Source organism: Leuciscus leuciscus (assembly GCF_965113295.1).
Source record: "Leuciscus leuciscus genome assembly, chromosome: 10".
NCBI classification, from domain to species: Eukaryota; Metazoa; Chordata; class Actinopteri; order Cypriniformes; family Leuciscidae; genus Leuciscus; species Leuciscus leuciscus.
The window spans coordinates 35435431-35451769 of record NC_138734.1 but is presented as its reverse complement, the minus strand read 5'-3'; the positions used below and the strand labels follow the sequence as shown (position 1 = coordinate 35451769).

The 16339-nt window shown below is 36.8% G+C and overlaps 2 protein-coding genes across 7 annotated transcripts in view; one reads left to right on the top strand and one right to left on the bottom strand.

Annotated features, from left to right (window-relative positions):
- sf3b3 (splicing factor 3b, subunit 3) overlaps positions 1-1617 on the bottom strand; it is a 33639-nt gene extending 32022 nt beyond the window's left edge. Inside the window, exons 1-2 of the mRNA XM_082181664.1 lie at positions 1462-1617; positions 770-888 (exon numbers count right to left, since the gene is read on the bottom strand). Of these exons, the coding sequence (XP_082037790.1) occupies positions 770-839 (70 nt within the window). The 5' untranslated portion in view covers positions 840-888; positions 1462-1617. The remainder of the gene's footprint in view (positions 1-769; positions 889-1461) is intronic.
- Positions 1618-4114: 2497 nt separating this feature from the next.
- Positions 4115-16339, top strand: part of st3gal2 (ST3 beta-galactoside alpha-2,3-sialyltransferase 2) — a 29664-nt gene continuing 17439 nt past the window's right edge. The window contains exons 1-3 of one of the 6 annotated variants that reach the window (XM_082182583.1): positions 4115-4498; positions 4628-4733; positions 11502-11645. The gene's annotated coding sequence lies outside the window, so the exon portion shown is untranslated. Of the gene's footprint in view, positions 4499-4624; positions 4734-11501; positions 11646-16339 lie in introns of all 6 variants that reach the window. The other 5 variants (XM_082182582.1, XM_082182581.1, XM_082182580.1 and 2 more) reach the window with 5 other exon arrangements.

Sequence of the window (16339 nt, the reverse complement as noted above, 5' to 3'; positions counted from 1 at the left end):
AAAAAAATTACACAATTAAAACCCCAGGTATAACCCACCCACCCCCCGGATCCAGATCTCCAAATCTCAGTTACATGTTACACCTGAAGCCCACGGAGGGTAGTTAAAAGTGAACGCCAAGCCTCTATTGCTGACTCCTTTGCTCCGTGGACTCCAGCTATCCACAACTCCGAGTAGACAATATCCAAATATGTTAAAACCCAAGCTTAAAAAGAGAGTGAATGTGGAGGTTTCCAACATGTAGCAACTCGTTTTTTTGCAGCCGCAATGCTCTTCTCTTATCTAGAGAGGTTAAAGGCAACCATCTTCCAAAAGTCGGCCACTGAGGTACACTCCCAAAACATTTATAACTGTTACATTTATAACTCCCAAAATAACTGCCAATCACTTTGGAGGAACAGAAAGTACACGTAGGATCGTCAATAACCTTCAACTAATGAAGCTTCCTAGGAGTTAAATATACCCTCTGTGTGTATATAATTATAATGTATTTGCTGAGGATCAGGGTGTCAACATGTGATCGTTCAGTGGATCTCTGAGCAGGTGTGAATGGGGGCGGAGTAACTTTGCATATTCATAGAACCGCTTATACTAAATGAGGCAAGGGTGTAGAGTTATATTCAAACTATTTTAAGGCATGAAGGAAAAGGAAAAAAAAGTTTAAATGTGTCATTTTGTTGATCAAATGAGTTATAAGGGATACAATGATTGACTACAGGGGGACTTTAAGAAATGACCCATGACTCAGTGTTGTTGTTCAGTGATGTACCTGAGAAGTTGCCATGGATGGCATGGGAGATGCCAGTTGCCCGCTGCAGGGTCAGGTTGTACAGAAACATGGCTGCTGTCACTGGACCTGAGGCTCAGGACAAAGAGCTAACCCAGCACCTACAAGCAAATCCCAAAGAGATTGTATAAGTACCAAAGTAAACAAAGAAATTAAAGGTGAGGACAGCAAAACGACTGGTTACAATACAAAGCAATAAAAGGGTTTTCCCCATCTAAACGCACAGAAACGTTACGCTCAAAGAACTGTATAACTACAAATACGTTCCAGTTGTGGTTTTTGCTTAATATATCTATGCTAGTGTGCGGAAATTATGCCTGACGGCATTCAAACAAATTTTAGGGTAAACATTTATTAGTGGAACCAAGTCAAAACATATTTATGTAAAACAAACTGAAAACTGCGTTGTGAAAGCACGTTTCGGAATTTCACTTTAGATCGTTCGTCGAGTTACAACAATTAGCTAAATAAGCGTTCCTGTAGTTGTACTTCATGGAACACATAATTTACAGCTAACGACACTTGAAATTGCAGGCGTTTGTCAGTCCATTCAGCATTAGCCAGTCGGCTATCAAACTTTGTGAAAATAAAGGTTATAACTATAATTTACGAACACAGATTTTAGTACGATTAAGCAATATGGGTTATTTGGGAGTTGTATGAAACATATTTACCGAAATAGCAACCAGGATGTTGTAGATTTCAATCAGATGAGAAACTTATATTTTTCATTGGCCTGGTCGCTCGTTATTTCAAACGGCGCTGAAACGACAGAGGGCCTTCTAGTTCTGTGGCGCATAGAAGTGTTGTCCGAAAACATGCCTGAGAGGAAAGATCGACCTCAAAAAGAGATTTGGTAGAAACGTTTAAAAAACATTTCATGTGTATTTCTCTATATATTTCTTGGTTATGTTATTTGATTGTTTTGTTTTTATTTAATGTATTTTTTTATATTTTATAAACAACCCATTTACATCGAGTTTAGGATCACAGACAGAAATGGACTGCAGCAACAGTAAGCTTGCGTCCACGGATTTTGAAATATCATACATTTACCATGGTATGGTAACCATATTTTTCGCCTAAGTAACAGTTATTGCTGTCACCAAAACAAACAAAGTGACCGAACAATTCTGAAAGCTTTTTTTAAACTGTTCTAAGGAGCTCCCATAATGATCTAACCATGATATTTTGGTAAAAAAAACTGTCAGCCATTGTAAACCACCGGGTTGATAGTAAAAAACAATAAATACAATATTGTCTTCTAAACCGGAACCAGTTTCTTCCGAAAAGAAGGTCCCCGAAGTTTTAATGCTGCCTTCATTTGCTATCGGAATTGTAAAGTCTCCAAGTTTAAAAATTGGACATGAACTTTCAAATCAAGATTTGAATGCGATGAGGTCATAATCACCCTATGACAATCACGACTTCAAAGTGGGAAGTTTCCGATAGCAAGTTTAGGCAGCATACCCGCATACCCCCTCCTTTGTGCGTGTGCGTGAGAGTAAGGTTAGCACTGTGGTTGTGGAAATCCCAGAAAATAACCACATAGGCTACAGTAAAATGTTTCATACTTTTTTCCATTACAGTATAAAACGATGACCAAATTTATATCACTACCACTATTTATGGTTAGAAATTGCAATAGAACTACCGGTACCCTTTGAGGCGTGCACAGACCTCCTCCTCTGGGGCAGGGACGGAAGGACCAAAAAGGGCACTTAAAAAAAAAAACATTTATTTTTTAGATAAATCACCTGTATTTAAAGCAGTACCCGTCTGTCTGTTGTGTTTTTGTATATTTTAATGACTTTCTCACAATTATTTGGAATATCTCGCTCGATGGAGAGCAGCAGTAGGTCAGAGAGCCTCTCTTCATAACCAATGAAAAGATGTTGATACAATTAGAATGCATAACACATCAAACAAAAATAGGGAAATTATGATAATATTACTAAATATGATTTACTTTACCAAACAAGACAGAGAATCAAGTAGGTAATTATGAGGAATTCATTATGTTGATGTTATAAATTGTATGTGTATTCATTAAAGTGTTAGCTATCATGAAATCAGTAACACTTTACAATAAAGGGTTCATTAGTTAAATTTGTTAACATGAACTAATAATGAACTGCACTTCTACACCATTTATTAATCTTAGTTAATATTAATTTCAGCATTTACTAAAACATTATTAAAATCAAAAGTTGTATTTGGTAACATTAGTTAATGCACTGACTGTGACATAACATGAACAAACAATTAAAAGTTGTATTATTATTAACTAAGATTAACAAATAGGCCTACAGTAGCCTAACAAATGTTTTGCTCATGATTAGTTAATGTTAGTTAATATGAATAATAAACAAATTAACCTTACTGTAAAGTGTACTACGAAATCAAAGATATAAATTCCTTACAATTTAGAGCAAAAAAAAAAAGTATATTTGTTTGTATTATTATTATTGTTAGTGGCAATGGTGTATAAGTGTATTGTTATTTATTATAATATTTATATAATAATAATAATAATTATTATTATTATTATTATTTACATTTATCAGAGAGGGGCACAATACATTTTGAGACAAAAGAGGCAGGGGCTTGATCACATTTTTACCTAATTTTGTCTGTCATTTATGACCAAATAAAATTCGTTTAAAAAAGTGTGTGAAGTTTACACTTTTTATTTGTGCAGTCTCAGTGGAGTGCAAAGAAGGCATGAATCATTTCCACTAGGCGGCAGCAGTGCATCAACTGGAACTTGTCTGGAATGCACATTGAGAATTAATTCCATAATATAATGCCACGTATTAAAACTATACACGAGGAAAAATAACAGCTTGCTAATACAGCATCTCAACATCATAAAAAGTAATGTTGCCTATGTGTCTGTTGGTTATGCAAAAAAGTTTTTTTTTTTTTAGTTTTTTTTTAGGACAGTGATTACATTTAACAACAGATATGAATATACGATAAATATAGAATATGTATGTAGGACTATATATTTATATATATATAGAGAATATATAATGTATACGTTGTGGACATATTGAATGTATATTCTCTGAGCATCCTCAATCACAGCACTTAGCGGTCTGCTGTGAATTCCATCTGTTCCAAATGCATTGTGGGAAATGTAGTACAAAAAGGCGCAGGACTCTCACGCAACACCTGCCACCAACTTACACCACTTTTCAGGTATTGTGTAGATAAATACACAAGAAATAATGTATTGGGTAAGTCACTTGAGTAACTGCACGAGCAAAGTAAAGGTTCGCAGTTTTGTGATAAATCATTAAAAGAACTACATATCCCAGTAGACTGTAAAAGGCGATTGGAGAATGTGGGGTAAGGGTGTCTTGTTGAGGAGGGGGGGCAACACACGGGACTGCACGCAACGTTGTGAGAATTACATTGTTGCACATTATCCAAGGGCTTAGAGACGCTAAAATAACGCACAGCAGGACATTTTGTGCACATCTGCATCAGCATATTATGTGGACGCTGCAACAACTACCGACAAAGAATTCATGTGAACAATCAGATGGAAGCTGAATGCTCTTCATTTAGTGCAACATCTACAACAGTCAGCAGAAATTTACGTTCTAGAGAGGAGGAGAAGTGGGTGTCTTTATATCCAAAAACTGCTCCAGTTTTAAGAATACATCATGATGAAAGGTTATGCATCTTAAGAGGCATTGCAAGGTAAGGAAAGCATGAGCATCATAACATTTTTGATTTGTGTACATTGTGTGAGATAACCTGTTGTGGTCAATGCTTATGTGGTTTTCAGTCCATTAATGTCTCATCCCTCCTTTTTTATTTTTAAAGCAGATAGTCCCAGATTGAGTAGCTAGTGGTCCATGGCCCGCATCATGCATAGAGGCACTCAAGAGGGACCCGTGGCTTGCCCCTTTGTGTCCGAACCCATCTCATTTATGTGAGGGTCTCATTCCACTCTAAACCCACCCTTACCGATCTGCCAGCGTTGCTTAGATACAGGAAAGAAAGAAGGGTAGTAAAGGATTTTCTTGGGGTTGATGTGACAGGGTGACCTAATCAAGTCTTTGTCTCGTGCTTATGCAGTTTGTTCAAAGTAGACACAACTGAACTCCATAAATGTGAATGTAAACTCAATGAAGTGAAATCAAATAAGCAGTACGTTGTCCAGAAAGACAACAAACATTTATTAAAGATCTATTAACATCCATTTTCTTTTTTCAGGGAAACTTATGGTAAAAGTGCAAGATTTCCTTCCCTTTTTTAGACAAGTAGAATCACTTTAGCCATCCGATACATGACTGTATCAGAGTTTCAACATCACTTGTGCATTAATAAACTCTGTGCTTTAAAGATTTTCATAGATTTGAGCTCACCAGCATTTTTCTATGCCCTTATCACCAAAGAACTGTGCATTTAGCAATTATCACAGATAAATTGGTAGTTATTAGTGGTTTTTAAACTAGATTTGCTTAACATTGCTGTTTTAATATATATAGGCTATATATATATATATATATATAGAGAGAGAGAGAGAGAGAGAGAGAGAGAGATATTTTGAAGAAATTTAATGTTTTTTAAATTTGTTTATTGTTATGTAAAAAATCTGTTCTGACCATACCGAGTTGCATAACATATAACCTAAATTACCAAGTTATACTCAAGTATTGGTCTTAACTGATTAAGATTTGTTTTTTACTAGTATTTGAATTATATGTAGACAGATAAGAAACGATAAGAATTTTGGCAGATCATGATATTTCAGATGAGTGGCCATTAAGCCCATTTTATGGTGCTTTAACTTCTCACACAATATCTCAATGTCTAAACACAGGCTTTGCTGCAACACTTTTAATTAATATCTGATTCTATCATGACATTCAGTTTGCCCTTTGCTAATTGGTCCCTTTTCAGTGACAGAATTTGAGGACAGTTGCTGTTTGGGTTAAGTGCGTGACTGTGGTGATAGGGCTCTCTTTTAGCCTAGAGGTTTTTTTTTTAAGAAATATCCTGCTTTGCATACTGAAAAATGGTGTATATGATTTATTTAAAAATAATTTTCACTCAAGAAATTGCTAGTCAATTTAGCAAATAATTACAAAGAAACAACACACTCTGAATTAACGTGACATTTTGAAGTAGAAAAACTCAAATGGAATCGTCTTGTAAAACACTCTGATAATCTTCAAAATAATAATAATAATACAGATAAGAACATTTATTTGGTAACACTTTATGGTAAGGTCTCATTTGTTAACAGTTCATGCATTAGTTCATTAACATGAACTATATTCTTACAGCAATTATTAACCTTTGTTAATGTTAGTTAATAAACAACTTTTGACCTCAAACATTAGTAAATGTTGACTTTAATAAATGTTGTAGAAGTATTGGTCGTTGTTATTTCATGTTAAATAATGTGGTTAACTTGTTATCAAATGAAATCTTATGGTGAAATGTTACCAATATTTTTGTTGTTTTTTACAGTGTCATGGACACATGCACTCAAAAATAAATCTGTTTTGCAGTCCAGAAAGCAAATGGCCCGGCTGAGTTTAGCATGACGAGTTGTAGACATCCAGTGTAATGTTTCCCAAGGCTTAATGGAGGATCATCAATTTCTTATTAAATCTTCTGTGACGGTATGCACAGTGACTCAGTGCTGAAACCATAATAAATAAATCATAGCATTGAATATTTTAATCACCTGATGTGTGTAATGGTTATGTTCTGTAGTTCTGTTTTATTGTCATTGTGTTTTGGTTTGCCTGTCTGCCAGCCAGTTTAAGTGTGGTAAGACTTGTTATTTCTCCTGTCGTTTTCCTGAGTGATCGTTTAGTTTATTAAAGATTGTTTCATTGAGTGTATGTTCACACAACAACGATGTACAAAAAATTTAAAAGTTAAAATTTTTTCGTATGCAGATGACAATGTTGACAAAATGATCCCCGTTCACATGGATCTGTGAAAACAATAAAGAAACGTGTTATGCTGCCAGGCCAGTAGTTGGCGAAGTCACTTTTTAAAGAAAGACGACACGCCTATAGACTGTACACGTAATACACATGCACATGATGTCACCGTTTTCACAAATTCACCTTTTTTGTAGTTTACACAGACGATAACAGTATCGTTTTCAAAAACAATTTTTATGTTCAAACAACTTAGATGTACGAGTCATTTCAACTTAAATTACATTAAAATGGCTTAAAAATCAATTGAATTTTGTATAACTTATTAAAAAACGTAAAAATTGCTTAACATATTTTGATGGGGTAAAATAATGTAAAAACATATGTTGTCATGACTTACTGACATCATTTTTTACAGTGTGGTGTACAATAGTGGATAAAAAAAAGGGACGTGTGTTGTGATAGCCTGGAAACTTGTCTTGTTTGAGCAACTGTTCCATGACAGATGTTCATCATCTTCTGTAACTAGGCTAACATAGTACCTGGGGAATTTTAGGAGCCAGCAAAAGTCCTGCTGACTTAGCCTTAACTAGGTTAACACTGTGTACAGAGCGAGAACGCTGTCAACGAGTCACATATGAGAGCTTTTAAATAGGTTACTCTATAGGAAACCTTTTTCTATCATGGGCTAAAATTGTTTAATTCAAAGAGCATTTGTTACAACACCTGAAATCCAGCTATATCAACTTAAAGGGTTAGTTCACCCAAAAATGATTACTCACCCTCATGTTGTTCCAACCCCGTAAGACTTTCGTTCATCTTCGCAACACAAATTAAGATATATTTGATGAAATCTGAGAGCTGTCTCACTACTCTATGTTATTGAAACTTGCCAGCCCAGAAAAGTTAGTAAAGACATCTTTATAATAGTCCAAGTGACAGTGGCCCAACCTTAAGTTTATCAAGCGACGAGAATACTTTTTGTGCGCAAAAAGAAGAACGACTTTATTTAACTATTCATTTTCTTCAATGTGGGCCTCTGAGTGAGTTCACGTATAACTCTAGGTTGTACGTCAGAACATAGGCTCACAATTACCTAGCGGCCTATGAAGGAGTGAACCAGCTCTCAGATTTCATAAAAAATATCTTAATTTGTGTTCCGAAGTTGAACGAAAGTCTTACGGGGTTGGAACAACATGAGGGTAATTACTGACAGAATTTTCATTTTTGGGTGAACTAACCCTTTAAATAGCTCAACTCAACATTTACAGTTATGTTTGCTTCTTCATTTGGAGACCACGTGGATTGTACAGAAAATAACAAATAGGGCACCTGCTGCTGAAGACAAGAGTTGTCTGTATATCTGTGTGTGTTCGTACATGCATGAGTTCTCTGGGTTTCTCTTTCCCTGGGAGACCTGCTCCCAAACCCAAACAGATGGAATAGTTTTCTTTCAGATTTTACATTTACATTTATGCATTTGGCAGACGCTTTTATCCAAAGCGACTGACAGTGCACTTATTACAGGGACAATCCCCCTGGAGCAACGTGGAGTAAAGTGTCTTGCTCAAGGACACACTGGTGGTGACTGCTGGGATCGAACCAGCAACCTTCGATTTACCAGTTTAGTGGTTTAACCCACTAGACCACCATCTCCACAATTCAGATGCTCATCATGTCAGATCACTGAAAATGTAATGGTTTTTACACACATCAACAGTTCCAAAGATACGGACGTTTTTTGCTGCCACATAAATAAATAAAAAGATAATTGCGACTTTTTATCTAGCAGTTTTGACTCTCACATTTGCGCTTATATTTCACAATTCTGACTTTATTTCTCACAATTCCAAGTTTATCTCTTGCAGTTCCCATTTTATAATTCACAATTCAAAATGATAACTCCCATTTGTGACTTTTTTTCTCAGACTTGTGAGACATAAACTCGGAATTGCAAGTTATAAAGTCTGAATTGTGAGATATAAACTCGCAATTGCAAGAAAAAAGGATTGTTAGATAAAAGCTTTTTTTTTCTTGGCAGAAACAAGATTCTATAAAAATGTCCTCTGAGTTCAGCCTAGACAGGAAGGTAACATGACATTCTCAACTTTCTCTATTTAAAAACATTACATTGATTAGATTATTGCAGTGTGACACTGAACAAGCACACACAACTGTAGCGTACCTCATTTACTAATTGTAAATTAATCCAAATAACGCGTTAACAAAATAGATCTGGGATTTATTTTAATTTTGGATCTCGCCATGTATATCAGTCTGGAAATCAAATAGCCAGGCTGAGTTGAGTTTAAATATGATGAGTTGTTGACATCTAATTGACAGATTAATGGAAAGTATAATTGGCACACAATCTTATAATCGCTCATTGCAGCACTTTTTTTAATGACTCAGAATATGTGAGCAACATTCAGTGAGGTGGTCAGATAAGGGTTAACTGTGCCAGCAATGATGGTTTCTGCTGTGGTGCTCCGGAGCCAGCGTTGCCCCTGGTTTTCCTCAAAATCGATGGGCTCTGCGACAGGCCTTGGCATCTGGCCCCAGTCTAGGTGGCCTGAGAGGATCTGTACTGGATGAGTGAGGGAAAGAGAGACATTTCTGAACTCAGGAGAAGAAACACTTTGTCATGCAGAGAAAGGGATTAAAAACATTGTTAAATTGAAAGAATGAGTGAGAGAATGGAGAGGGATGACATCAAGGGCCACAGACTGAAAGAGCATCTTTTTCTGTACTTGCCAAATAGAAAGAGATACTGTAGATAGATCAGTAGATAGGTATAGCCGCAGATGCATGGATAATTCATGAATATGCCACAGGGGAACAGTGAGAAGATGTGAAAGAGCAACGGAGACAAGGTCAGTAAGGAGGGGGTAGGTCAGGTTGACCACATATTGTATCCATATGTCTGCTTTTTTAGGGATGATTTCAAAGTGCATCATTTGAAAATACAAGGTTTTATTTAGGGCGGCATGATATATCGCAAATGTACATATCGTAACTTCTTGCAATAACTGCGTGATTTTAACACTCCAAAAGATTACAGGTTTTAGGGAGGCGCAGGCAAAAGAGAGTAGACTGGACACTGTAATTGTCCAAAAACAATGTTATTATATATATATATAATAAGAATTCTATGGTCTGTTTGCTGCTTCTTTGAGATGTTTTATGCTCTGATTTAGATGGTAAGATGGAAAACTTCAGTATTCTTCCCAGGCCTTTGAGATCCGTGAGGACTGTTTTCTACAGCAGTGTGTCTGTGGCTTATCATGGTTGATCATAATAGACCAGCTTCTGTGAGCTGGACGCGGAGGACCTGACTGGTGTCGGCATCCCCTGTGGATAGATGTAGAAAGGCATGATGAAGGGTCAACAGTAGCTCCAGGAGAATGTGACTCAAGAGGGTGTGTTAACTCATTGCTCTCGGGCACAAACACAATTCATGAGTACGGATTGCTTAGCTGTATGCTGATAACTGATCCAGTGCCTCCTCAGGGTAATGCCCCATATAGTCTCAGAGTTAAAAGAAAGAAAGTGTTTGCAAGTGATATTTAATGTCTGTCAAAAGAGATGGCATGGAATGTTTTTGTTTATGTGAGATTATTATAAATTTGGTGCGGAAGGATGTTTTTTAGATGAGAACTTAAAGCTTTTTTATCTATGCCCAAGATAATTGTGACATTAAGTTAATCAGGCAGAAACTTGTTCAGATGAGTCAAAATAGCACCTAAGGTTATATCTAGTTCTACTTTCATGTTTAGTGCACAAGGCTAAATAAATTTTCCCCTGAGAGAGTATAAAATAAGACGAAACTGAAAAAGAAATAAAAATGAGAGCCAGTATTTTCTGAGAGGCAGAATGGGAAATAAACATGACTGAAGCTGAAGGCTACATAAAATGAATTTGAGACTTGAATTTGATTAGAGATGTAGGCTTTTTTCACTTGTTTTTCCATCATTTAGTTGGTTTAAGGGCTTGATGTGAAAGGTTATAGTTTTTTGTGATTAGTGTGACTGTGATGCAAACTAGGACTAGCCTTGTAAAAAAAAAAAAAAAAGTTTCATTTTACAACACATCTTCGATGACTAAGTTAAGTATGTGAACTCTGTAAATTACCATCATGACCTCAGTTTTGTATTATTTATATGAAGAATGTCTTTGTGATTGATAACGTGCAATGGCACTATAGCATGATGCCCCATTTATTATTAGGCCACATTCCCAAGAATTAAATGCTATTCCTCTCACAGTTATAGAGTTTCAAAAATGTCGACTGATCAAAGAATCATTGAACAAAGGCTTCTGAAAACACATTCCACTGACACCAGATCACCTTGGAAGAAAATGTTGATTGAAATAGCTAAATCAGAAATTTAGTCTACATTTTTAAATGCAAAAAAAAAAAAAAAGACACGATAATCATATTTTTTCCCAAGAGAGGTCTAACAAGCAATAATGTATCCATCTTTAAAAGGGTTTAATCCATTAAACATGAAATTAGATTAAGCCTTAGGGCCAAGCCGTTGAAAATTACTATTTTATGATTAGATTAATCCTCAGCCAAGAGAGAGTGCACGTTTTGACAGTATGTTAACCCTAGAGTCACTGGACAGGCATCGTTTTTCCTCCCTGCTTCCATCCAATCTGATAATAGCGCAAAGTTGGAGCATTGACTGTTGAATATTTGAGAACAACCTGTCCAGCATGTGAGTCGGAGAGAATGCAAGCCCACCCAGTATGTGAATGTCTGCTCTTCTCTTTCAATTACATTTCCATTGCAGCCAGCTGTGAGGTTTCGTTGCCAAGGCAACTCAGACACCCACTCTACAGTGCTCGGCTCACCCTTGCTGATCAGGCACATTGGTCAAGACCCACTAAAAGCGACTGAACAACAAAAGAGAGAGGGAAAGAAAGGGTAAGCTAAGGTCAGTGGATGTTTTGTGTGTAATACCTGTGTCAGAGTTTGAAGGAGGAAGAAATGGAAAAATTGATATTCGTGTTCTCTGCCTGAATTGATCTTTGAGAACGTATTACAAGCATGTGTCATGTATATTTGTCGAGTCAAGAATGAGTGTTAATATGTTGAGCACAACTGTGAAAGCAATATCTGTCTGACCAAAAGAGCTGACCAAAAGAGAATATGGAAATAATGGTTCCATATCTCCACTGCCTGTTTGTTGTGAGTCTAGCAAGCAATGTGTGCTGATGGCTTTATAAATGAGAAGACTGTCATTTTGAGATATTGGATGGGGGTAGACTGTAGAGGATGCGATGCTTGGTGAGAAAATGAAGGCAAGGCAAGTTTATTTATATAGCACATTTCATACACAATGGCAATTCAAAGTGCTTTACATAGAAGAAATTAAAATAAGAAAAAGAAATAAGAATAATTAAAACAGTTTAGAAAAATAAAATACAGTACAAACGGTCGGACGAACAGCGGCACAGTGCTCATTCAGTAAATGCATAGCTAAACAGAAGTGTTTTGAGTCTGGATTTGAATGTGACTACTGTAGGAGCACATCTGATCTCTTCTGGAAGCTGGTTCCAGCTGCGGCTGGCATAATAGCTAAAAGCAGACTCACCATGCTTAGAGTGAGCCCTTGGTATTTCTAGCTGATGTGATCCTAATGATCTGAGTGATCTGTTGGGTTTATATTCAGTGAGCATATCTGCAATGTATTGAGGGTCCTAGGCCATTGAATGATTTATATACCAGTAATAATACTTTAAAATCAATCCTAAGTTTAACTGGGAGCCAGTGTAAAGACCTGAGGACTGGTGTGATATGTTCATTTTTTCTGGTTCTGCTCAGAATCCTAGCGGCAGCGTTCTGTATGAGCTGCAACTGTCTGGTCTTTTTGGGAAGGCCAGTGAGGAGTCCATTACAATAATCCACCCTGCTGGTGATGAAAGCATGCACAAGTTTCTCTAAGTCTTATCTGTAAACAAAGCATCCAATTCTTGCAATATTTTTCAGATGATAGTATGCTGATTTACTTTGATGACTACTGAAACTAAGGTCTGACTCTAGTGTCACACCAAGGTTCCTGACTTGATGTTTAGTTGTTTGACCCCTAGAGTGAAGGTATGCGTTCACCTTGAGAACTTCATCTTTGTTTCCAAATGCAATGACTTCAGTTTTGTCTTTGTTTAACTGAAGAAAGTTTTGGCACATCCAACTGTTGACTTTGGCATTGGCAGAGGGAGTCAAGAATAAATTGCTTGAATTGAAAAATGAAGCATGAATTGAATAGACGGAGCATAATTCTGCTTAAAGAGGATTTTGCCTTTCATTTGAGATTTTATATTCTATATGGTGTACTGATTTCCATACTTTTTTTTTTTAGACAGTGCATCACACTTATTTGCTGGTCATAAAACTCTCATGCTGTTTTTACATTGGTTCTGAAACGGCATGTATAGAAATTGAAATGAATATAGAAAAATGAAATAATAAATAAACTATCAGCCAATTATTATTAACTAACTACTATAAATTATGATTCTTTTTCAATAAAATTCAGTAACCACAAAAGTTGAATAAAAGTAAGCCTACAGTTTGTTAAAAGTTTTCACTGGCCATCAAACCACGAGTAGGCTACTGATTATTTGTCATGTTTTGATAAATGTACACATCCAAACTATATATATAAAAAAAAAAAAGTAATTTGTTCACTTTAAAACTATAACACGGACTGCCCCAGAACATAACTGACAGAATTATTTTTAAAGGGGTGGTATAATGCCCTTTTCACAAGATGTAAAATAAGTCTTTGATGTCCCCAGAGTGTGTATGTGAAGTTTTAGCTCAAAATACCCCACAGATATTTTTAAATAGCATGTTAAAATGGTCACTTTTTGAGGGTGAACAAAAACGCACCGTTTTGTGTCTGTTCCTTTAAATGCAAATGAGCTGCTGCTGCACAGGGGGCGGAGCTTCAACAGTTTGCACTCACACAAACATGCACTGAAAATTTCAAGGGGCACTCTCGCCTTGGGCACCAAATAACCTAGAGCCGGCCCTGTTTATGCGTAGTTATCTAATAGTCATTGATTAGCATATTCTGTCTTGATAATCTTTCAGTAGTGTTCAAGGGGCGGGGTTTATGTAAATTCTAGGGTTGGTGACGTCACTAACCCTGGAGGAATGTCATGTAGTCCCTACCAGCCATTTGTTGTGGTCCTTAAAAAGCAATTTCTTTAAAATCAAATATCTCCCTTTGCTTTGAACTTTGAGCATTGTAACTTTGCAGATATTGTCTATGCTCAAGCAGCAGCATTACACACTAACTAAAGTTAAAGTGAAATCCTAATCAACCACCCCTTTAATAAGTCGAATGTCATTAAATAACTGCACACTATCTACTCACTGATGACTACATTTTAATTGTAGCTTAATATTTGTACATAGACTAAAGGAGTTCAAATTTAAAAATCGAAAATAAATGGAACAAAAAGTTTGCGTAATCCCACATAAAAGTAAAAGTTTAGGCGCCTTCACGCCTTTCAGAATGTCAAACCTGATCGCGCTCCCGTCGAATAACCTGACAAGTAATCAGCAGTAGCATGAAGGGTGTAGCAGAAATAAACTAGCCTGGTTAAAACCAGACCATTCTCAGTAGTAACTGAGTTATGGATTGGCAAAGCTTCATTAATAACTCATTTCCAAAGGGGCGTCACCAACGGACGTCGCTCAAATGCCTCTGGGCACAATTGGATAGACCAAAAACCAATCAGAGATCGTCATCGTGTAAAGCCATATGCTGCGTCCCTAAGTTACACTACGCCATAAAAGTATGTACTCTTTTTGTGAAGAAAAGGTATTTACTTTTGAATGTGTAGCAAAAAAGTATGCAAGCTTTGGGACATACTACTTCGTCATCTTTATCGGACGGATCTGTCGCGTGCATCCTGTCACGTAAACTGCCCTGTCAATCATCTTGTCACAGTTAAAATCCTCAATTAAATCTAATTTAATTTCCTACCGTTTCGGAGAGAAATGTAGTAGCACGTTCATCTGCCAGTGGGTCTTTCATGGAGACTGTCCTCATGTGTTTGCAATTTGAATATAGTAATGCATTTAAAAGTTGAGTGGGCTTCACCAACGGACGTCGCTCAAATGCCTCTGGGCGCAATTGGATAGACCTAAAACCAATCAGAGCGATCGTCATCGTGTAAAGCCCGCCTCAACGTTTCTGATTGGTGCCGCGATTTCGACGGATTAGAAATGGGCTTGAATGAGCTCTTTGCCAGACTACTTGCAGAGCAAATCTAAATTTGCCGGAAGTTGTCTGGGTTTTCCCAGGCTAGAAATAAACATGATTAAACTGGAATTGCTATAGCAGCGTTAAATGACTGTGCATGCGCCCTCTTTCGCTGTTTCTATACTAAAAAAATCGTTAGTAGCCTAATTTGTTAAGTTTAAAACTAAAAGTAACTCGAACCACAACCAACTGCCCCTCTGAACATTAGCTGACCGAATTATTTTTTAAAAGTAGAATATTAATCCCTCAGAACATAAAGCCTAGGCTACTGCCCGAATTATTTCAAGTCGAATATTAATCGCACACACTCATCCACTTACTGACGACAAACGATTACGTTGTTGGCTACATAAACTAAAGGAGTTCGAAATCGAAAAGGTCAATGGAACAAAAAGTTTGGGAGCCCACATAAAAGTAGAAACTTGGGCGAGTTCATGCTTTTCAGAACGTCAAACCTGATCGCGCTCCCGTTGCACCAGCAGCAGAAAAAAACACGATTAAACCTGAATTGCTGTAACAGCATTAAATGACTGTGCATGCACCGCAGCCTCGTTCTGTTTCTCTCTTCATAATGTGGGCGTCTAAAAAGAAGTAGCGCGTTTAAGCTTGACAACGTCGTCTCAATCAAAGAAGTAGGCATTTACCTCTGCCGTAGAAAATGAAATCTGAAATTCATTTTTCTAATTGGAGTGAAAGGGAGAGCATTATGTGATCTCGAGCGGCTCACCCACGCATGCAATCACAAGCACGTGATTTAATCTGCAGCCACAGTGAAAACAGCACGAGCCACCTGTTTGTTTGATATGCTATCTCAATATATTCTTCTAAATCCACGATTGAACTGTTGGCATCAAACTGATGTGTGTAAATATATTATCTTGCATTGCTTTTATTGTCAAAACTGTTCTTACAAACATGCATTTAAATTAATGTTAAAACATGCACAAATTGGTTGGTGTTATTTTGTGAGAGCAGTGAAGTCCATGCCCATGCCTGTGCTCCACATATTCAGCTCTGGTAATTTAGCTCAGCAGATGCTCTACAGAGAGTATTCAACATAAATCAGTGGTCACAAGAGAGCCCCAAAGATAGAAACACTTCAACTGTGGTGTCTTCACAAAATTTGTGTGAGGGACAGATCAGTGAATATGATGAAAATGAAAAGTCAGTGAACAAGAGCGATTGGAAAAATAAAATCTGAGTTGGTTTCTTTCTGAGCAGCAACTTTTGGTGCATTATGACAGGTAATGCATATATTACCATGCTTTTCTTTTTTTTTCTCATAGTGGCAGCAAAAATCTGAGACCACTTGTGAAAATTAATTTATTTTGTATTCTTTTCTAATTTGAAAC